The 25,396-nt window shown below is 35.8% G+C and overlaps 1 protein-coding gene across 5 annotated transcripts in view; it reads right to left on the reverse strand.

The window, feature by feature from the left end:
- SDCCAG8 (SHH signaling and ciliogenesis regulator SDCCAG8) overlaps positions 1-25,396 on the reverse strand; it is a 117,749-nt gene that overhangs the window by 61,235 nt on the left and 31,118 nt on the right. For all 5 annotated transcript variants that reach the window (XM_087967159.1, XM_026669409.2, XM_026669408.2 and 2 more), the window contains one exon: positions 19,479-19,621. In XM_087967159.1, coding sequence (XP_087823285.1) covers positions 19,479-19,621 — 143 coding nt within the window. The remainder of the gene's footprint in view (positions 1-19,478; positions 19,622-25,396) is intronic.

The raw sequence follows: 25,396 nt of genomic DNA on the forward strand, positions 1-25,396 counted from the left end.
AAGTGCTATTGCTATCCACCAGATAACATTAAGAGGTTACTGCTTGAGATCTCTCATGATAATTTTCTGCATGGATTTAGGACAACTCGCTGTGACTAACTCATCATTGGCCAACTCACCACAGGACAACTCGTCATGGTGAACTTGCCGTGGGACAATTCGCTGTGGGACGACAATTACACTAATTTTGAAGAAATGGTGGAATAGAATCATTAAAGAAAGGATGCAAAAGGAGGGACAAAACGTTTATGACAAAAATTAAAACAATTTTAAAAATTACTTTAAATAATTAAATTGAATTGTTGAATTATTCTGCATGAGTTATCCTGCAGCGAGCTGGCCTTGGTGAGTTATCTCACTAGGAGTTGGCCACGGTGAGTTGGGTGCAACAAATTTTCCCATGCCAATTCTGCACTGTGCCCCCTCCCCGGCATTCCCCACAATGTTAGTTAACATTTATATGTAAAATAAATACACAAGTAATTCAGCATTTGCAGATTAAGTACCATCAAATTTGCTTCATGCCAATTTGTTTTCTGTTATATATGGTACAGTGAAGATTGTGGAGATTATAAAGTGGGGTTCAGAATACAAAATGAATTGAATATAGATCATTAAGGTGAGATTTGGCCAAAATAAGATAGATGTACTTTTATTTATTCAGAAACTTGCAAGTTGAGTTCATGGAATACTACTTCTACATATTACTTCTTGTGTACTAGTACATAATGCAAGCACAATATATAAATAAAGGGCACTGGGTATATGGGAAGAATGCAAGCCAGTTGATTCCCAAAAGTGAACAGAGTCATCAAGATGGTAGCATGGCCTCATATGTATTAGATCCAGGAGTGGACATATGGCTATATATAGGTGGTGATGAATGCATCCTGGAGGAAGGGGTTGGTCTGCCTGGATCTTAAAGAAGTATTCTACCTTGTCCTCAAGGAATCATCATAGACCCAGTTCTGGACAATTTTCATCTTGTCTCCAATAATATTGAGAATGTAGTCAACTTGCAGTTCTAGAATATCTTGGAGAAAATGAATTATCTAGACCTTTTTAGTCAGATAACAGACATGTATGACACTATGCAACATTGATTACAATTGGAGATTATCTGTGGTGGGACTGGGATGGAGTTAGTACATCCTAGCCCTCAATCTCTCATTGGTTTTGATATAATTGTTCATTATATTGCTCTGGAACAATTTTGGAGATTGAGAATGTAGGATATGTTGATGTGGTTCTTCTTGGGGCAAGTCCAGTCGGTGTTGGTAGATGAAGTTCTGGCCCTAGAACTCTGCTTTATAGAGTTCCTGAGAACTCTACTTTTCTCTCCACTCTTATATAACACCTACATGAAACTTCTGGATGAGATCAACTGTTGGAAAGGTTAAATATCACAAATATGGCTGATTAAATGCAGCTTTACATCTCTACCACGTTAATTGGTTTATGCTATCAAATTCTTTTCCAGTACCTAGAATTTGTGAAGTCCTGGCTGAGAAAAAGCAAGCTTTGTCTAAACCCAAGGAAGACTATGAGTCTGGTTTTAGGGAATCATTTCTGGAAACTTTTCCTATACAGCTCTAAATAGAGCAATACTCCTCCAGACAAGTGCACTAAATAGGGCAATACTCCTCCAGACAAGTGTGCTGTCTCAGACTTGTGGCTGATGCCATAGCAAATGAAAAATTAAGTGGTTTAGGATTTTGAGTATGCTGTGGTTTTGGCTGTTCAAGTTTTATACTGTCTTGTTGTATGTTCACTGTTAATCTTGCTTTGACTTCAAATCTATTTTAGTTGCCCAGAATAACACTTTTTAATTAGGTAGGCATACAGAAAAGTTCATCCAGCAATCTTTTGCAATATTAACATAGGGTCAACTGATGGAAAGGAATAATGCTGCCATACAAAAAAAAGGGAGTTATGTTGGATGAAATTCACCAAAAATAAGTGCAGAGCCTGAAAGTGCAGCAAGCTATGGATGAGGAGCAGACCACCATGTCAGCTATTTATAAATACCTGTGTTAGGTGGCCTTCTATTCTGCTTGTTATCAAAATGCTTGATAACATTAAATATAAATGTTAGAATTAATCTTCTATCAGGAAGAAACTTGAGGTATTGTTTGTTCTTACTATATGAAATCAATTCCTGAATTTTAATTTATTAAATAATACATTTAACCAATTTAAAAGTTGTGAGTTTGAAATAGAAATGTGGCTTTCTAATCAAGAATAAGAAAACTACAAACATATTTTATCAAAACTTAACATGATTAAATAGATTTTTAATTCATTCTGCCTAATATAGAGACTCAGGAGCCCCAATACACTTTTTACATGTCTTGTCATGTCTTGTTTTTTTTTTTTTTTTGAATAAAATATATTAGATTTAATTTAGATTAAGGTTATAAATAAGAAAAAATCAGAGACATGCAATTATGATGGTTTTTGAACAATATCATGCTTTTTCATAAAAAATATTTTCCATAATCACAGAAAAATATTTTGCATAACATTTTGACAGAATTACATTCTGGGTTTGGATTATAAATATATAATTAAAGTATGGCATTTCTACTAACATAGGACTATAAATTATAAGAAAAACAGAGAAAAAGGAAGCTTGGATAAATCAGATATAATTTATATAAGGATCAACCACAAAATTTGTCTAGATATTGAAATTTTGAGCTTCATTGCCTTTTACACAGAAAGGCTCTCAGCAAAAAGTTGTAGTTAAAGACGTATTGCTTGCAATTATGCTCTAACTGTAGCAAAAATGTCCAAACTGTAATATTTAGGTTTCAATCTTATGTTGTATTAAACATAATGTATGTGCATCTTAGACTTGATGGCACACAATCAATTAAAAATAATTCTATAGGATTATGTTGCAATAATTTACATATAATTTTTGGTAAAAAAATTAAGCATTTAGTATTAAATAAAAAAATATGTCCTGCAACAAGACTCTAGGGAACGGTTAAGAGGGCCTGCGTGTCTTAAGATTTGTATGATTCAACAGAAACCGGTTTTGAAACTTCCTGAATTTCCAAAGAATAATGTGCTACTCAAAAACTCCATACGAGAATTCTGGATTAGCACCTGTACCTTAAATATAAATTAATAAACCAAATGCTCCTTAAATGCTCTTCCTACGAACATACAAACAGTTTTTAAATCTGTGTTATTTTTATTTTGTTTTAATGGGTATTTAAGAGCAAACACAAGAAAAGAAGAAAAATAATGGAGTAAAGAAAGAAAAATAAAGATTTATGCTCTTATAGAACTGAATAAGAATTTTTAAGGTAATATTAGATTAATAGTGAATATACGTGGGATCTTCCTCACTTTAGCCATGGTTCAAATCAAATCAATCAGCACAAGCAGTCAATATAGTAAGAATCACCAACCAGAACAATTAATAACACTATCTACCCTTACAAGAATGTGATAAATAAAACAAAGGCAAAATCTTATATTTTAAAGCCTTACATACTTCTATGTTGTTAGCTATTCTCAAATGACATAAAGCGCATTGTAGGACAGCCTACCACGCCTCATTTTCTTTTGCTGTGAGTAACAATTAGACGATGAATAAGATTCTGTATGTTTTATAACATGCTTTTCAGGGGAATGGATTTCTTTCACATTTTGTCAGAATGTGACATTTCTTTGCAAGCAAAGCAAAACTAAGAGACTACTCTGCAGCTAATATCGAAACCTTTTCTTATTATCATCTTGATTTGGCTTGCCTGAACCACAACATTTTTCTAATCATAACTTTTGTGTGTTAACATTACCAAAAATTGACAGACAAAGCACTATTCTTGTCAATTTAAAAAGTGTTTGAAACACTTTATGTTATTTAGAGCAATGGATGAATGGATTTTAATAGCAACTTTCCAACTACACTCACAATTACTGTCATTACGCTAAGTGCTTGATGTCCCACTGTGCAGTTTTGCTTACTGCTTTTTTACCTTCTTCCATGCACACTTTTAGCCACTGACTGTACAGCCTTTCAGTGTTTTCTGCCTTTTCCTTTAAATAAACTGGCTCTGGCTCCCTCCATCTGGTTCCCCTTCCGTCAGCAACCCTGCACCTGTTCACACCTCCTCTCCTGTTGGATTCCACTGAACATTTCCTCCTCTGCCAGGGCTATTCTGGCACTCACAACCTTTCTGTCATTCAATCCATCTGTCAGAAGTGAACTTTGTTTACTGCAAGCTTCTGCTTTCTTCTTCAAGATGCAAAACCCCTCAAGGTCATTGTCAAAAGAACTGTCGGCAGAGATTTAATCCTTAGTAAGAGACAAAGCTGGACACTTATGCGTTATAATTTTTTTTCAATAATGTTGAAGACAATAGCGGAAGAGTAATATAATCTGAAAAATCCTCAAAATAAAATTCATCTTTCTGTAAAATCTTGTACTGTGAGCATTACTTATTTAGCAAGTTTAGCTAAACAAAAGGGAAATGTGACAAACTATATAGAAAAGAAAATACAATTTTAGAGAAGACTAAAATGTATAGTAGACTAAGGAAAAATAAGGATAAAATTATTAATTGGTTTTTTTAAAATAGAACAAAGCAAGATTCATTAACCAAATGCTGATTTTAATGTTACCTTTAAACTGCAACATAGCTATATTTAAACTGTCATTCATCTATGACTTAAGTATCACATTTTGAAAATGTAAGGTAAAAATCAATTCACCACTGAGAAATTTTATAAATGTTGCACAGTTTGGGTGATTATCCATATTGCTATTTAAGTTAATAGAAAGAGCAGAGCAGCTACTTTTGAGGCATTTCATACTGTCAGCAGGATCTATTATGCAGGCTTAGTCAAGCATGCATCTGCTTTTCAAAAATTTGTTCCAACAGCCGCATACTATTGAATTATTAACTAATTTCTTTTTTAAAAATTCAAATAAGAAACATTTTCAAAATGTTTTCTTTAATAATACCCAAATTTCAAGGTATTTTTCTTCACCTGCTAGAAATGTGTATTGAAAGAAAAGAATAATTATTTTACTAGTTAACATTTAAAATGGTTATGGAATACAAAATACAGCTTCCGAGTTTTTAAAGTAGAAAGTTGTCATTTTCTAAATCTTAAATCAATGACTTAGATAGTACTTGCTTAAATAATAAACATTAAACACATAATTAAATTCCAGCTTTAATATATTGGAAATGAGAATCAAGCTCTTGCCTGCGTAATGGTGTTTTTTTAGATTTTCATTAGTCAAGTACTCATTTAAAGGAATTAAGATATTCATGATCTTCTCAAAAGGTCTACATAGTGCCTATCACATTACTTATATCGATAGATGCTTTTAGTTCTTAAATGATGTGCTATGCTGAGAACATGACAAGAGATAAGATATAATGATACGGACAGGATATAATGAGAACAAGAAATCATACCAGCTGCACTTTTACAAAACGTACACAGATTGCAGGAATGAGAAGGCAATAGTGGGACAGTTGATGTGGCAATCAGGCTGCCATGGAAAAATGCAACAATTGAGCAGGAAAGAAGTCAGCTCCCTGTCATAATTGAAAAGACAAGAGATAGAAGAGAACTAGCAGATGGGAAAAAAAGAAATAATCATTTGGGGTATTTTTTTGTGCTTGTAATTGTTACTTGCCAGGGCAAGACATAGTAAAACAATAATGTTTTTCATATATCCATAATTCCATAGGATTGATTTTAATGTTTAAAAAGAAATGTTAGGCTTAAAATAATTTAATAAGTTACTACTTTATAATACAAACAAATACGAATTTACTTACAGGCTCCAAAAAGCAGGTTCTTCCAATCTAGTAATTTATCCTTTGTAAGGGGAAAAAAACATCCCAAGGATGACTTCACTTAAAAAAAAAACATTTTTTCTTTTTGTCACTGCAGTAGCTCCATTGCTTTTATGCAGAATATTTGGCATATTAAATATGTATTATCTAATTAAATGCATATTTCTACCTTATTTTTATAAAGATAAATTTAAATTGGATATCATAAAATATCAGCACAAAACATCCAAATATAAAAAAAAATGTTCTATCAACTAAGACCTAATTTGTTAATTAAATAGCATGAATAAGCTTATCTAGATTCAAAACCAAATATTTATTGTAACAGGTATAGAACAGTCAACCTTCAGCAATGTGCGTGTATTCAGGAATGTTGGTTTTGCTTAACAGACCAATGTCAGTATAAACATTGCAAATGAAGTGCTCTATATATAATCAGATGTATCTATTAATCGTTCTTTCAGGGGGGGAAATCTAAGCTTGATTATCAAGATATGTAATCTTCCATCATGTTCAAGGGAGGAAAAACCCTGAAAATACAGCAACATGTTCACAATTTGCTTAGCTGTTATACTTACATATTCCATTTTCACCTAATACTTCATTAATGGCTTTGGAAATATTGCATTGTCAAACAGTATATTTTTAAAAGGACAATAAGTGTCTAATACATTAGATGATAAGAAATCAGCCAACTGACAGATTTTAAAATGCACTGTATTAATTATTACTGCAAGCACTGCCAGAAAACAAGAGATCTGATTTATTCCAAATCATTTGATAGCTGTCATCATAAAGGAGCGGATATGGGCTAAATAATGGCAGGTAAAATATTTTTCTTTTTATAATAATGGAAAGTATTTAATTTATATATGTAGAATTAAATCTGCTACTTCAGAAAGAACCAGTAACCAGGGGAGTAGATTAGTTTTCCCACAATTCTTGTGAATGGGCTTTGAAAACAGCAAACATTTATTCCACATCTTGTTGAAAAAGGGCGTTGGTACTTACCTAATACGCCCGTTCTCTGTGAGCTGTGAAGAGCATCCAGAAGTGGGAGGTGCTTCAGTCTCTTCTGGAAAGGCTGGGCTTAAAACTCCGGGACGCTCCTCCTCCTCCACGGGACACCTCCTCAGCGTCCCCCAGTTTTGCGAAGACTGAGTGCCAAAGTCCGGGACTCATCACCTAATCTAGATCCCTGACTGGAACGGAACCCCACCAGACGGAAAGAAATGGGTGGGGCTGGATGCTCTTCACAGCTCACAGAGAACGGGCGTATCAACACCCTTTCTCCCATGAGCTGTTCAGAGCATCCAGAAGAGGGACATACTAAAGCTTGGCCTGTCCTTAGGGAGGGACTCCATCTGGATCGAAATCCACTCCTAAACTCTGTGGAACCTCTGCAGGACTCTTCTGCCAAATGAAGCGTCCGCTGAGGCATAGACATCAATTTTATAATTTTTGACAAAGGGAGATGGTGAAGCTCAAGTTGCCGCTCTGCAAATTTCGTCTATGGAAGCCCGTGTGGCCCATGCTGCTGATGTTACCGCACTCCTTGTTGAGTGGGCTGCAATGGCCTTAGGAACTGAGATGGACTGGCATTCGTAACTTTTAGCTATGGTGGCTCTCAACCATCTACCGATGGTTGTCGACGACACCTTTTGCCCTAAAGTGGAGGATAGGAATAGAGCCTCAGATTTTCGAAATGCCTCCGTGCGGTCTAGATAGATGCTTAAGGCCCTTTGAACGTCAAGTCGATGCCATTGATGCTCCAGTCTATGAGATCGTTTCGGACAAAAATTTGGAGGCACCAACTCCTGCGCTCTGTGGAAGGCTGAATTTACTTTAGGAGTGAACAATGGATCCAATTGGAGAATCACTCTGTCCGCATGAAACACGCACAGGTCCTTTCTCATCGACAATGCCGCCAATTCGGAAATCCTCCTTGCTGATGTGATTGCAATTAGGAAGGCCACCTTATATGTCAGGAATTTAAGACTATCGGTTCTTAAAGGCTCAAACGGGCCAGTTGTAAGTGTGGTTAACACCTTGTTGAGGTCCCAGGTGGGATAGCGGTGAATTACAGGAGGTTGTAAGTTTGCAGCACCCTTAAGAAAGCTGTGGACATGTGGATGGTGCGCTATGGACCAGAGGTCACCCCAGGCTATCACCGAGGCTAAAGCCGCCACCTGTCTGCGTAAAGTATTTGGAGATAGGCCCTTGGTCAACCCCTCCTGTAAAAAGGCCAATAATTGTCGTATTGATAGGGCAGTTGGGTCGATTTTAGACCCCTAGCACCAGCGACAGAAGGCGGACCACGTGGCCTCGTATATACAATTTGTTGAGGACCGTCTGGATGCTTGAATGGTGGCAATAGCTTCCTCTGAAATCTGTTGGGCCCTTAAACGGCTCCGCTCAACCTCCATACGGTTAGACTGAGCCATTGTGGGTTCAGGTGAAGTATCGGCCCTTGGGAGAGGAAAACCTTTGACGGTGGAATTTTCCAAGGTTGTTCTCTCGACAGGTCCTGTAAGTCTGCGAACCACGTTCTCCTGGACCCCTAAGGGGCGACCAATATCAATTCCGCTCGTTCCTCCAATAACTTCTGGATCAACCTGGGTATTACCGGGAGTGGAGGAAACGCATATAGAAGTCCGGGAGGCCACTGACAACGCAGGGCATTGACGGCCTCTGCCCCCTGAGTCGGGTACCTTGAAATATACTGCGGCAATTGGGCGTTGAGAGGAGAGGCAAATAGATCAATCACCGGTTGCCCAAACCTCCGCACTGCTTCCTGGAAGACAGACGGATGTAGGCGCCACTCTGCCTGATCTATCATGGCCCTGCTGAGCCAGTCCACTTGTGTGTTTAAGGCCCCTGCTATGTGTTCTGCCTTGAGCGAAAACAGATTGTCCTCGGCCCCTTTGAACAAATTGGCCGTCTCCAGCATCAGAAGTTTGGAATGGGTACCCCCCTGTCTGTTTACGTGGGCCTTGGTTGTGATATTGTCTGTCACGACCAGAACGTGGCGTGATTGGAAAAGGGGTAGAAGCTGCGTAAGGCCAGGTGAACTGCTCGCAGCTCCAACAGGTTGATGCTTTGTGATTGCTCAGAAATAGTCCAAATTCCCTGCACAGTGTGGGATTGGAAGTGAGCTCCCCATCCTACCGGGCTGGCATCGGTTATGATCGTTGCCCTGTAAGGTTCCTTGAAAGGACACCCCTTGTTTATCATGTTTTCCGACCACCAGCGGAGCGATCGGAGAACATTGTGCGGTACCTTTATCCGGACGTTGGAAGTGGGTCTTCCGGAAAGGTAGCAGAAACCATTGCAGCTCTCTAGAATGGAATCGAGCCAAGGCACAATGGAAATACAAGAAATCAGTTTCCCTAACAGTTGAGACAGCACTGCCAGGGAAACCCTCTTTAAGGCTCTGATCTTTCTGGCCAAAGACTGGATACTGTTTAACCTGTCCTGAGAGAGAAAGACCTTGCCCTCCACGGTATCTATCACTGCCCCTAAATGAACTAACCTAGTTGAGGGGATCAAATGGCTTGTATCCCAATTTATGGAAAAGCCATGAGCCTGAAGGGTCTCCAGAGTAATCTTGGTATCCAATTTTGCTTGATGTCTGGAAGATGACAAAATTAAAATATCATCCAGATAATATTGTAAGGGAATAGATTTGATCCTGAATGAGGCAGCCAAGGCCGTGAGGACCTTGGTAAAAGTCCTAGGGGCCGAAGCCAGACCGAATGGTAGGGCGATATATTCGTAGTGCTGATCACAATAGCAGAATCTAAAATATCTGTAGTGAGCAGGTCTAATTGGTATATGTAGATAAGCCTCTGTGAGATCTATGGAGGTCAGGACATCGTTCTCTCTGATACTGAGCAGAATGGACTGGAGAGTAGTCATCTTGCATTTTCGATAAACCAATGATCTGTTCAGCCCCCTGAACTCTTTGGGACCACAAACAATAGAGAGTAACAGCCGTGACCCTGCTGTTCAGATGGGACCTCTCTAATGGCCCGAATATGTAGAAGATGATTGATAGCCTCCTGCATCAACGCCCTCTTAATGGGGTCCGTGGACCTAGGGCTCCTAATGAAAAAGTTCGGGGGGGAGGATTGAAACTCTGGCGCCAAACCAAACCTAATAGTGTCCTTGACCCGCGCACCAGAGGTGGAGCTGTCCCATTGATCAGCAATTTTAGCCGCCCTCCAATGGGAACTGCTGTCAAGGACTCACTTGGGGCAACGAAAACATCGGCCTCCGGTGCCTCTGCGGTTTCTTCTGTTTTGACCTCCCCACTGACCTCTATCAGAAGATTCAGACCTATCCTAAAACTGGATCTGTAGCCTGATGTTCTCTGAGATCTGGGAACATATGGGCCTTGATAGTAGGGCTGAAAGGAACCCCTTCGAAACGACTGGGGCGTTCTGTTTTCAGACCTCCGAAAGAGAGGGGGAAGCACTTTTTTCTTGTTTCTATTCTCTATAAGGAGGGGCTCCAAGACACTGCCAAATAATTTATCCCCCGATATTGGGGCTGATGCCAACTTGCATTTATGCTTGGTATCCGCCTGCCAATGTCTGAGTCATAGCAGTCTCCGTGCTGATACGTGAGATGCTATGGCCCTAGACGAGAATTTGACTGCATTAAATGTGGCGTTGGCGGAGAATTCTGCTGCTGCAATAATTTTAGCTATGTCCTGGTGGGCTCTGACATTTGACGCCGGCAATATATCCCTCAAGTGGAAGAGCCATCGGAGGGAGGACCGTGTAAAAAAAGGACGGCGCTGTAGCTGCCCTAATGGCCCAGGCGTCAGAAACGTGTGCCCTACCGAGTGTCAACTCTGCTCTTTTTTCTTCCGGTCTCAGGGCTTCCTCGGCCTCGTTGGGAAAGGTTGAAGAAGAGGCCAGTGCCACAATGGGCTCATCCACCTCTGGCGTTTTGAAAAAATTTGAAAACTCTGCTGCCAAATTATAATATTGTTTATCGTACCCTGTTGGGACTGGGTATGATGCTGCTGATGCCCATTGATTTTGTACTAATTCAGCAAACATACGAGGGACAGGAATATTTTCGGCCTCATTAGCCGGTTGTGAGAATATTAGATCCTCGGATTCATCCTGAGGCCCTGTTGACAATGGATGAGGTTTTGATGTGCCTAGTTTAGCGGTATTCTTTGCCTTGAACAGTAAGGATTTAAAGAGGTGCAGACGAAAAAGGCCAGAAAAAGTAGGAATGAGGCCTTCGTCGTCCGACATTCCCCGTTCTAGTGGGTCAGCCTCTGACAACCCCAAGTCCATCTGATGGATCGACCCCACCTCCATGGGAACATCTTGATCCTCAAATTCTACGTCCTCCCGAAGGCCCTGGGCTGGTATGTTAGGAATATTGGGGAATATCTGAGTTTGATGTTGTCCCATATGCGCAAAGGATCGAGCGGACAGGGATCCTGCATCCAAAGTGGCCGAGAAGTGTCTGGTCCTGATGGATTGCTGAACTCCAGCCGCCATGCCCCTTTGAATCGCCATCTCCATCAATTGCCTCATTTCGATGGGGATAGTATCAGGTAATCCCTCCTCCTGTCTTAGGCCGGTGACTGTGGGGGTGAAGGTTGCCTCTGGGATTAGGCGGGCAGTGCTCATTGGAGGAGATGTGCCTATGGGAGGTTGTCCAGAAACTGTCTGCCTGGGCTGGGTGGATAAGTCCTAGGGCCCCAACAATGGACTTGGGTCCTGATCAGATTGTTGTGTCATAGCCATCTTGTCTGCCTCCCTGGCTCATTTCTGCAATTGCCTTTTCAAAGCTAGGTGCCGTCTATGGGCATCCTTATCCTCCGCCTTAGAGGCCTTTTTGGGGCCCACTGGCTTATCTTAGGACTTATTTGTCTTGGAGCTTTTTTTTTTTTTTTTAAGGCGTTGTCACCTTCCATTGTGGATGACTGATTCTCTTGCCTCTGACTTTAATTTTTAATTTATTATTATTATTATTATTATTATTATTATTAGTATTAGTATTAGTATTAGTAGTTTGGGGTGATGCCTTCCCCTGTGGTTGAAAGTAGAACGCTCCTCCAGGAGAGTAAGTCTATATATATATATATATATATATATATATATATATATATATATATATACGCCCATATACATATACATGTGCCTATATCTATATGTAAAACTGTGCATATGATAAACAGTATCTTAGGGGCCCCAACAAGGGAAACCCCCAAGCGCTCCAAGCGAGAACTTTCTGGATCCCTCATCCCCAACAAGGGAAACCAGCTATACAGGATCTGAGGTAATCCATTCCTGTCAAAACCAAACGTCCCGCAATTTAAATGGCACTTGCAGTTTCACTCCGAAGAAATGATCCAAAGGCAATTGCAAAGAAATGCCTGTTTAATGACTAGCCTGCTTATCCAACGTCAGCCAGACAAGGGAGAGCTAAACCCAGGGAGAACAAAGTGGGAAGGTACTGCCCCGGTCCCCAAAAAGGGAAACCAGCGGGGAATGGCGCCTGTGATAATTAGGCGCGAACTTGAGCCAGCCATTGAAAAGGGCGGGAAGCAGAATCTCCGTTGCTAATGTCTGAGCCATCTAATGAGCCGCTGCTGCTGAGGCTCTAACTTGCGAGCTAAATGCTCCTGTCAGACGAAAGGGCAAGGCGAAGTGAGTTGCGGCTGCGAGCGCTCCACTACGATCGCAGAGAAGACGATCAGAAAGTTAGATAAGGTAATTGCCTGAGGCGGTAGCCTCAAGCTGTCTGCGGAGTGGCAGGCTCCGCTATTTACAAAGAAACTGTTTGTTTTTTGAACTAATCGAGGTAGCCTAATAGAGGGACCAGCCTGAAAAAGCCAAATTAAATGGGGAAGATTTTTAAAAGCTAAAATAACCCAAGAGCAAACCTGAATCAGAAACCGTTCCAGTCAGGGAATGCACAACCTCTTACCACGAAGGCTGAGCTAAAACTGGGGGACGCTGAGGAGGTGTCCCGTGGAGGAGGAGCAGCGTCCCGGAGTTTTAAGCCCAGCCTTTCCAGAAGAGACTGAAGCACCTCCCACTTCTGGATGCTCTGAACAGCTCATGGGAGAATTACCTTATGTACAACCTTCTTTATTCGGTAGTGGATGTGTTAGTGAATACAGACTACACATAGCTCAAGGGAAAGAAAAAAATGCTTTCAAAACTCAATTAAGGAGAACAAATAACAACTTTATATCCACTACAATGATTCGATAATATGCTGCTACATTAAATAAGAGTATTTTTTCTTGACAGTCCTAAAATATCACAGTAATGGATACATAGATAGCATATGTTCCTCTTAATACTTCCTATTTCAAATCCCTGTAATATTTGTCCCCCGCCCAGCCAAAATTAAGTCTATATATAAAGCTCTACAAACAGAAAAATACTTAAGTTGAAAAATGGAAGGTGTTTCAATCTTCTTTGTTAAATATCCATCTCTATTATCTTCAATTATGTATTTCTTTTAGAAGAATTTGATCATTCATCTTCCTTATCTAACCATGATAAGTATTCTGTGTAATAGGTCCATATTTAAACTCATTTTTTTTCTCATTCAGTTTTCATCCTCTTCTTTTGCCCAGATATCAGTAAGACTGCAACCTGTATCCAAGGTACAATGGGGAATAAGCTTCTTTAAATCCAATAAAATTTATTTATCAGAAATTATATGGAATGGTCATGTAATTACTGCCTGGTTTGCATTACTGATAGTGGCTAGGGCCTGGCTATTTAAATATAAGTTCAACATAAGGAGTAATGCTGAAAAGAAGCAAAATTACTGCCTTTTTTAAAAGAGCTTTAAAATATATATTAAGAATTGCATTTATTCTAATGTAAGTCACAATCTTAATATGTTTTGAATGTTTAAGTGACACCAAAATACTACCTTGTTTGCTTTCATTGATCACGGATAATGTTTACAGAAGGGCAATGCAGTATAAATTTTCTTTCCTAGCAGGGATTCTCAAGAATTTACAAAGTCAATTCTTCAGCAGATTTTTCCTTTTTATACATTTCTTGTGCTGCAAATTTCTCAGATAAACTGCCTAGTTAACAAAAGTTTGTGTGCGTTTTTGCAGTAAAAAGGCATTGCAAGGTCTTTATCAGACCAATGGGCACACCACTGTAAACATCATGGAACTCTGCAGCTATCCTGCAGTTTCCCTCTCTGTGGTCAGTCTTCCCAGCTGCCCTATCTGTTACTGTCTGATTAGTTCTGCTAAGGAGCTCCTCCCCTGCCAGCTTTCAGTGCCATCTGTTCTACACAAGATGGCTGCTGCCCAGCAACCTAACACTGCCCTCCTACCTGGCACCCAGCTACCATCCTTACCCCAAAGTGCTAACACAGGTTCTCACTGCTGGCAGAGTCAGGATTTCATTACTACTACTTTGACAAGTGCAGGGTTGTTTGTAATTTCTCTTTTATCCTGATTTTGATTGTACAACCACCTCCCACTGATTCAGTTTGCTTCAGTTTTGTTGCTCACAGATTTTACTCTCCACATTAATCTCCCTCTGGCATGTTACTGCATCTGTTCCCTTTTTTATTATTAATTTTCAAATTCCCACCATTTTTGACAAAAAGGAGGTAATCTACACTCTGCTTCTGCCCATTTCATTTTCTTTAATTTGGAAGATAAGTATGAAAGCATGCCAAAGAAGTTAATTCTCCGTTAACAGTTTATTTTCTGGCATCTTGCTGCCTTTGTATATGAAAAACAGATAGGAATAAATGTTGACTAAACCACAAACGATCCTAAATTTAATGAAAAATAAACATATAAAAACAGGAGCTAAAGAATTGATTACGCATATTATCTTATTTCAGGCTTTTATATTTCCTTTTAATTATAAAATTCCAGGTAATATATTGGAAATTAAACATTAAGTGTACTTTAAAATTTTCACCCATTAAACACAAATTTCAACTTATATGAACAGTTACTAATTATACTTTGATGTGACTACTCATTTCATATTTTGTAAATTAAAACATTCTAGATCTTTGTATTTTTTCATATATAAATATATAACATTTATATACAAATATATAAACATAAATAAACATTTAATAATACTAACATATTTTTAAAAAGAAAATAAAACCTTAGCCTTTATGTTTATGTATAATAAGTATATCTTTAGAATGGTACAATGTAGTAATTAAGGACTGGTTGTTCTTCACAGAGTAGAACAGACTCTATCAATGTCATACTGAAACATTAAAAAGTATAAACAATTTAACTACGTTCCAAAAAACTATTAGTGATAGACTTAATTTATGTATCTTATTTATTATACATGGACTTCAATGAATGCTAATGAAGTTATGGAAAATGTGCTAGGGGCTACAAGTAGTCCTGATAGGTTTTTGAAGCTAAAAACGTTCTGATAATCATTATATGTCCTTTCAACAATATCTTCCAAATATATGGTTTCCAAAAGTTATTCTTCTATTTATCAGTTATTGATTACATATCTATCAGTTCTCCTAGTGAAAAATACCAATGCCAACAAATATTAGTAAAGATATGGATAGAATAATTTGGCTCTGTAGATCAAAAAAGGGAGGGAAAGTATTTCTTAACCCCTTAATAACAGCTGTACTCCACATGAGTTGGAGGGAAGAGGGGCTTTAGAGACTCAGCAACATTTTAGGCTGCTACCCAACAGATTTTCCCATAATAATGCATTGGAACTTCCTGTTTCTTTACAGTTTCCAACTGAATACTGCCCATTTTCAAACTCACTCTTTCTTTTGCCAGCTTTTCCACCCACAGCAAATGTGGGTTTATTCTATTCAGTTTTCAGAGTTAGTCTGCTTAGTGACAGACAGATGAATGAGCAGACTAGAATTCTGAGCCCCTTACAAATTTTTCCCCAACTTTCCACTGAACTTGGAAAGAATAAAGAAGTAAATAAAAGACACAGAACACATCTTCTGTAATGGCAGTGTCCTCAGCAGGCTGGAGGGTTTGTCAAAATCATGACAGGCAGCTCCTGACATTCCAATGCAAATTTAAGCTCTTATGCTTGCATGCAATTTTGTAGCACAATTATTATATAATCTATTCCCAGAATCTACATGAATAATATTCAAAGAATGGATTAGAGGAAACAAAACTGAAGTAGTAAACTAAGTACTTATCAATAATTATATTGAACTTCATTAGAATGATACCAGCAACTTATTTATTTATTTATTTGATTTATTTGATTTGTCAATCGCTTACAAGATAATAGGTATAAGGATAAACAGAGTTATGAATACAAGAAATGAGTACATATAAGAAAAATAAAAGAAACAATAGGACAGGGAGGGTATGCACTTTGGTGCGCTTATGCACGCCCCTTACTAATACTAATTACTAATACTACTAATTCTACTTAGTAGAGTTATATATTAAACTATAGTTAAACTAATTATAATTAGATTAAAAAGTGCAAAATGCAAACAATGAAACTATTTTTTAAAACAATTAAGAGCATAGTTCATGATGCAAAGAGTTTTTCATCCATAGCGGAAATTTGATTATTTCTCTTCCCTTTTGCAGCAACTCAAATCTTCACAATTTGCTCTGCAAAACGTCTTTAGTAAACCAGGAAATTAGACAACAACAACAACAACAAAAAAGGAGGGTTACAAAAAATTAACTAACCTCCATATTGCACTGATAGATGTTTCTACTGGTTCATTTGTCAGCAGAATACTAGCTTTTTCCTCGCATACTAAAGTTCAATTTTGGAGTCCTAAATAACTATTAGTGAAACCGCTGTGTCAGCATTAACATCTGTGCCACACAAAAAAAGGCTGATAATTTTGTAATTATACAATGCCAAAAACATGTACTCAGGTGATCCATATATGATATTTTCTGCCATAGATGAATCATCCTGGGAAGAATGGGCTGTTTGACATTTACAAGCATCCATGTGATCAACACAAATATCAATAAAAAGGAGAGGAAAGGAAAAAAGCAACTAGAAAAATAAAGGAAAATAACAGTAACAATTTTTGAACACTTCATTAAATTATAGCCAAAATATAGTTGATCGGTCTTCCCAAGAGCCAATTTCATAAACAGAAAGTGAACTCATCTATCTTTCTAACACTGAAGAGTAATATTTTTGCTGCTTCCATGCTTGATAATTCCATCACTTTTCATATCCTAGGTCTGGAGTATATAATTTAGAAGTACACTCACATATATTAACAGTATCAAACTTTGCAATATCTTACAAATTTAATGGATACTAAATCAACAATAAATAATAATGAGGCAACGAAGGCCCCTTACCCATTCTATACCTGAAACATGATGTTTTTAAATACTCTCTGGGCTATCCAATGAATGTGAAAAAGAATATTTTGCCTCATTTTAAGTTGAATTTTTACAATTAGCTAGACTATGCACAAAAATGTAGGGTATACGTATATATGAATAATTAAATAGGTTAAACTTACAGAGAAGCAAGAATTTTAAGCTGTTTAATGGTTTTTACCACTTTGTATGCAATTTTTAAGTTTAGAAATCTATGGAGCAGCATAAAATATAAATTCTTTGCTTGAAATAGAATACCTATATTTATTAATAAATGTACTTGCTACATCTTGGTAAGTAAAAGCTTGAAGAATGTGGTGACTTATGGTCTAAATATGTACCTATTTTATTACTTACCTTGAAAAAATGCATTTTTCATAAACTAATATGCCATGAATTTTTTCAGATTTGTATTTTTCATGTCAAAAAAATCCAATAGGACATGCTATCACCAGGTGAGCAAAGCAAAAACAAAAATATGTTCTTTGAGGGGCTGGAACATTTAAGGGTATAAATATATCAAGTCTATAAACCTTACTTTGCTTCTCCCCACAAATCCTATTTTGCTATCAAATCTTATTGGTATGATCTAGGCTAGGGTGTTCTAGAGGCTAGCAGTTTTCTACTCCAAATTTAACATGTAAAGAAATCTACATAACTGTCAATAGTTTAAACAACTGTGCTTATATATGATTATATGCTATGAATAAGAAAGTACCATCCAATTCTTCAATGCAATCATATTATAAATTGAGGCAAATCAGTTATTGGAAACAATAGATAGGCAGTTAACCAAATTATAAATGAAGTAATTATCAGCCACCTTTTCCTCTCACAGCAATAAGGAAAATATAAAAAATACAATTTAGTAAATGTTATGACATTGGTACAGAAGATACAACTTACAAAGAATATAGTGGAAGTGAATACAAACAGAATTAGAGCAAATGGGGGAAGTGACTGTTTATACCAAAAATATAGGCTGTATATAGGCTGTTATTAAACCTCTCCATCTATCAAATTTCAAAATGATCAATATCTATAATATTTCTAATATGATCAATATCTACAATAAAATTCTGCAGAGTGAATGTCATCAGGTAATACAACATTAAAAATAGTGTTTAATCATTAAATTCGACAAATTTAAGTCACATATTATCGGGACGCTTTATTTAATTAGGCTGTTAGTATCATTATTAAAAGTGTGGAAGTTTTTCAGGAAATCTATCTGCACTTTGGATTTTTTCCAAGACACCACACAGCTTCATAACTTGTATGATTAGCCTTAGGAAGGAAACTGGTAAACCATTTGGTAAACTATCACAACAAATCATTATAAAAGAAGTCCTGCAAAATCCAAACTTTTGCTATCTTACAACTTACCCAAAACTTTTTTCAAGTTCATTAACCTCTAGCATATTTGTTATTCAAATACAGACTGTGAGAAAAGTGTTTTTTTTCCCCCATCTGCTCCTGGCCCATAATCTATATTTACACCATTAAAAAAAGACTATGATATGATAATTTAAGAGCAATACTACAATTACCCAAGTGAACCACCTTTATTCATGTGCACACGTATATACTTACACACTACATATGTACACCCCACCTAATAAAACCATAAACCAAAATGCTTTTTAAAATACTTTTAACTATCATATCATAGTAGCTTTTATGTACTTGTCCCCACCCAAATAAAAATTAGTTCATGCTTAACATTAAAATTAAATTCTGTTTTAAAAAATGATAGAATAATTGTGTTCAGCAGGGCCAGTCATGAAGAAGAGAAATACAATTATATTTTAAAATAATATTATTTAGATAATTTTTTGAACATTGAATTACTTATTTACCATACATTTTAAACCAGTTTACTTGTTTACCAGTACTTTTTAACCAGTTATAAATTATGTATGTATCATAAATATTTTTAAGATTATGTACAAAATAATTAGGAAAATTGGGGCTATTTTTCACTTGTATTAATATGAAATTGACAAACATTAGGCTATTTCCTTAAACAGTTATAATTGTAAAATAATTGAATGTGTATAACTTTTACTGACTACAAATTAAGTAAAAATCCCACTTGCTTTAAAGAACAGGGCAGAAGGAAACAGATTAGTACATTTACTGTTATCACACTCCACTTTTTGTTCATTATACATTCACTTCTAAACTGCCTCAAAGGTAGACATTTAATTTGTAACAACTGGGAATAAGCAAAGGACAAATGTGAAATTGAAACTGGTGTTAAGAACAAACAAGATAAATGGTACCTGAGAAAATGCAGTTGTTGCTCAGCTTTGCCCAGCAATTCTGTTAGTTTCAGACATTCTTCCTTAGCTTTTGCAGTATCCTGCTGTGCTTGTTCTAAGCGCTGTTTGTTTTCGTGAAGCAATACTTGTAATTTATCAATTTGCTTTAAATACAAAGAGGAGGGCAGGAAATTTAGATTTAGAATTGAACATAATAAAGGAAGTTAGAAAACTCGCAAATACCAGAACAAGTTTACATATATAGGTATTTATTTTCTGGATAAAACTAAAGTTGACAAACAATAATTATTGTATTACATTTACCTCATACTTTTCCTCAATTCTACAATCGTAACATTGGTTACATTTTTTGAACCATATTTAAAAAATAAATGCAGAATGCTCCACCAATCACTCAGATTGCAATACTGCAGCTACACTTAATTTTTACTTTTTACGGCAGAATATAATGAGGTAATATAGGATACCACTGTATGGTTAGTTCATGACCACAAGATATTAACTCTTTCAATTTATCTCTAGTTCCTTCCTGATATTCTAAGTTCAAATATATTTTTAAAGAAATCTAATACGCAGTTTTGTAAATTAAAAATCAACACAATTTGACAACTGTCAACTAATGCCAAGACAATCTCAAAATTTCAGAGTATAGGCATAAATATAAGTTTGTATAATTTTCTCAGGGAAAATAACTGAAGTGAACAGATGGACTTTATACTATCCCTCAAGTTGAATCAACTCAGTTTATGTCAGTCCAACAATAAGTAAATTACAACATAGATGGACTATGTTGAAAATAGTATCTCTACCTGCCAGATGTTTGAGTGCAGAATTTAAGGTAATATTCTATCTGTTAATGTTCAGTGCATTCAAAAGTCAAACAGTTTATTTAGTATTGTTATATTTCAGAGTAAAAAAAATGTAACACCCCCACACACATTGCTTTTACCTAGATATAATGAAGAACTGTGTATTATATTTTGAATGCTATGCTTGATCATTCTTAGCTTCAGTCATATTTGGCATTTTAAAAAAATGTTACTTTAGCTCTTTCTACAATTCATAGATATCTAAAAACTATTGAGGTTAACAAAAATAAATGTTACTTCTTATACCATCTCTTAGCCTTTTGATAAAGATCATGGGTAAAAACTACTGCTAGTAAATAGCATACGAAAGCATTTCAGAGCTTTAGCAAGCAGAGCCTTAGCAATCTCTGGATTTATTATCACTAAAGTTATGTATAAGAATAAACAGAAAAAGTAATACTTGAAATGCATTATTGACTAGGCAATATTATCATTTTATATTGTCATCATGTAAATCACCCCAAACTTAGCAAATCAATATATTCTTTGTAAATTATGTTTCTTTTAAACCAAAATAAATTGAATAATAGCGTGGAAACATTAAGATGTTGACACAAACAATATTATAAAAGGAGGGATAACTTCCAGAATAAAAACAAAATTAATTTATTGGTGTGCTATATTATGTTCAAACTCTCTTTCTCAATACCTACCTACCTACCTACCTATCGGGATGGATGGATGTAGATATATCAATGAATTAACAGTAGCAAATTATCTGTTATAGTTATTAGTAAACAACATTTAGTAACAGGAAGTGTAGGTCAAAGAATGGAAAAGAGAATTAAGGAAATTAATTGATTGTAGCTGATATAGTCTTTGTTCAAGTAAGAGGAGTTCTTTAAATATATTTATTCTCTTTTGCTTTCATATCTGCTACTGATGAATGTTTCTCTTTAATTTTAACATCCACTAAAATAGAGTTTATGCTGAAATGTAAATCAATTAAGCCAAGGTTTTGAAAATATAAATTTATTTTAAATAAATAAATTATAAATTATAAACCACAAATCTATATCGGTGCATGTTTTTTTTCTCTTTTACTCTTACATGGAATATACTGTATATATAAAATTTAGTCATAAGTACTAGCAAAAGAAGATAATGGGTTCTGCTCATCTCTTAACTACATAAGTGTTTTAGGAAGATAAAAATATCTTCCACAGCTTTTGAAATATGGATTTTGGATAATTGATTTTAAGAAAACAAATAAAATACTTATCAGAAAAAAAATCTATTATTCCAAATGCTTTACCTCTATTACTATTTCATAATTATTAAACAACTTTCAAATCCCTTCTATGACTAATAACATGATGTAATGAAGAACTGGCTTTTAAGTCCAGGAATTCTTCAGTGTCTCACTTTTAGGAAGAATCTAGACCAACTATCCTGAATGAGACAATTTATGACTGCTTGTGATGGTTTTCTGGACCAGAGGATTAAAACAACTATAGTGTATTTTCTTGAACAAGAACTGTCCTGCCAGTGACAAGAACTCAAGTGATTACAACATAATTGCAAATATTATGGCATATTAGAGTGCATATTAGAGAGTCCAGAGAAGAACAACAAAAGTGATAAGGAGTCTCGTGGCTACATCGTATAATGATACATTTAAAAGAACTAGGTATGTTTAATCTAATGAAGAGAAGGATCAGGGGAGATATGAAAGCAGTCTTCCAATACTTGAAGAACTACCACAGGGAAGATGGTAGTATTCTCCATAGCACTTGACGGCAGGATAAGAAGCAATGGATAGAAGCTCATCAGAAAAAGATTCAACCTGGAAATAAAGAAGGAATTTCCTGACAATAAGAATGATTAATCAATGTAACAGCTTGGCTCTCAGAGTTGTGGATGCTCCATTGCTGGAAGTTTTGAAGAAAAAATTAGACAACCATTTGCCCAGGATGGTATAAGGATTTCTGTCTTGGGCAGGGGATTGGATTAGAAGGCCTCCAATGTTCCTTCCAGCCTTACGATTCTATGATTATCTGAATTTAAAATCTAAATTTGGCAGACAGCTTCCTTAGTTGTCTTGATGGACAATCTGAGCTGGAATTTGTTAATTCAACCAGAATTTTCAATAATATTTCGCTCTTTCTGGATAGGCTGTTCAAGTTTGAAATCTGTGGTAGCATATTATAATAATTTCACACTTAATAGATGACTTATTTTGAAAAGTAGTGGTAGGAGACTATTTCTTTATTCATATCATTTATGTTAAATGGATCTTTACAGAATTTTCCCTTATCGCTATATTCTAGTACAGGTAGTCCTCATTTAGGGATTACCTTGTTTGGCAACTGTTCATAGTTACAATGGTGATAAAAAAAAACTTTACAACCAAAGGTTTCAAATGTATTATCTTTTCAGATAATAAATCTGTAAAGCTGAAGTAATAAGCACAGCTGCAGTTTTACTTACTGACTGCTTTGCTTAATGACCAAGTTATCAATCCCAATTGTGATCACTAAATGTGGACCTTTACATATAAATATAGCTGAGTGAATTACATATCAGTAGTATGCAGATAACATGAACTTATACAAGTCTATTGAGAAAGCAGGGTTTGGGATCAAAATAAGACTGGATCAAAGCCAAATCACTGAATTGAGTTTAGTTAACATGAGGCATCTACATTTGTCAATGCATAAAGAATGAACCAATGTACCAATTTACATTTTTAAAACTCTCCTTCATTTATGGTAATGGAAAATATTTTGGCAATTTCAGGTGTTACAGACAGATTATCAGTTAGCAAACCAACTAAACTCATTTTGACTCTTAATCTCCTGATTAGATGACTGTAATAAGTAGACTTTGCAGAAAAGTTGAAAACTGAAATTAGCAGAAGGTACAGATATAAAAATGCTAAATGCTATATTGCTTAGGTAAAATAATTTCTAAACTATGGGTCTATTTCAAAATATTAATGCTAAATCGTAAAACTCTTTATGAGTTGGGAGTAGAGAACTCCCTTATTAAAATATCATTGTCCACTTGCTAAAATGATCTGTACACAATGACACTGACTGAATTAGACAGTAACTCTCTTCAATTCTTTTAATTAATTAATTAATTGATTCAAGTCACTCTGGAGAAAACTTTTCCAGCTACCTGAAAATTCTTGTATTATTTTTTTTATTATACAAGAAACTTAAGATTCCACAATAAAAGGCTTGGAAACATTCACCTCTAAAATATCTTGATAAAACTATACATATGAAGTATATATCAAAGAAAATGGTAAAAACAAATCTAATCTAATGTTTGAAGTGTGCTGTATACATCAAATACACAAAGCAGAATCTGAAGACTTCAGGCTAGTGAGAATCACAATTTAAATGCAGTACAATCATTTACAAGGACATCAAGAGAACAATCAAGTATCTGTTAATTTGAAAAGTCTGGAAGAAAAAGAAGAAAAGGCTGAGAAGTCTGGGTTCCTTACAGGTTCATACTGTCCCTCATAGAAAAAAAGAAAGTTGAGCTTGCCTACATGATCACGGAAGTACCATCTTCATGCTGATGAATGTTTTAAATGAGGAGAAAGGGAAAGAAGTTTCCTTTGTTGTACTTTATTGGACAAAGCCTAGTATCTAGATCTTAGTTATTTCAACAAGATCTATTTTGGAACTGCTTATAATTCAAGGTTCAGATATATAAAACCTATTTTGTCTGAAATGCTATAGGGTTTCTTGCCTAAGCAGGGGGTTGGACTATGAAGTATATATCAAGTATATATTCCTCGGAAGGAAGGAAGGAAGGAAGGAAGGAAGGAAGGAAGGAAGGAAGGAAGGAAGGAAGGAAGGAAGGAAGGATCAAGTAACTTGTGTAGGGACTGTAAATAAAGGCAAAGTATGATTTGGCAAAACTCTAGCATTTTATTCATGTTTTAGATGGAAATACTAGAGGTCCTTTCTTTTATTGTAAATATGTCTTTCCATGGACTTCCATTACTTTTGCCCAGATCTCCAATTACTAATATAATCCATTCCAAATGGAGTTCATTTTATAGAGGTTTTGAAAATTCTAATTGGTACAGAATATGACAGCAAAGTTTTTAAAGATAAATATGGAGATTCTTTAAGTTTCTCCTAATTATACTATTATTTTTCATCAATTATTTTTTCACCAAACATTGAGAAAAATGGATATGCATTCAAAAAGATGAATGTTCATGCCCACTTCCAGCAAGGAAGTTGACAAACCATTGAAGAAATGCAGAGAACAAACCTTACTTCAAAAAGTGTAACAAATTTTTGAGGAGTTGAGACAAATCCAGCCATTTTTACTTGCCACAGAGAATTATTTATGTCATACCTAACCCATATTTTATCAAATACTATTTTAAAGGACAATGGACAGTAAGTATCCTTTTGCACATCAACAGATCCCTGTTTTTCCTTTCCTCATACTGCCTAGGCATTTAGGAAAATCATTAGAATATTCAAATAAATATGAAGAACATTAATTAGTATTCCCACTTAATATTCACTTTCTTTATTTCTTATTTTGGATACCTAACATATTTGAGACAGTAATATCAGACATCCACAGCTTTCAACATTCAATTGTGATGCCTACATATACCTGTGTGCATTATGCAGCACTCTACAATGTGAACGTATCATGTCCTATATATTTATTACCATTACCACTTGCTGATAATATCATGGCCTGGAAAAGAAATTATTCCATTGTTAAATTATAACTGTTTTTTAACCTTTCATCCAAAAATTAATCAGTATGTTTACATGTCTTTCAATTTTGTTGCCGATATTTCTAAAAATATTCACTTCATCTTAATAAAGAAGATTAAACTGTTATATTTGTGTCCCACTAGGCCTTGTGGGGGTTCTAACAAACTTTTGAAGTACTGTACTAGTTTGAAGTGACTGCTTCCTTAGATTGTACCTTAGTTCCGTTTGATGCATTCAGTTTTAATTAACCCCCTCTTGCAATCCATTTCGCCCCACATTAAGTTTTTGGGAAAATCTTCTAGAAAAGTATGGGAAATCTTTTAGAAGACATGCAGCAAAC

The sequence above is a fragment of the Notechis scutatus genome, chromosome 1, assembly GCF_049901735.1.
Source record: "Notechis scutatus isolate UNSWTSFEM ecotype Mainland chromosome 1, rNotScu1.2, whole genome shotgun sequence".
In the NCBI taxonomy this organism is placed as follows: Eukaryota; Metazoa; Chordata; class Lepidosauria; order Squamata; family Elapidae; genus Notechis; species Notechis scutatus.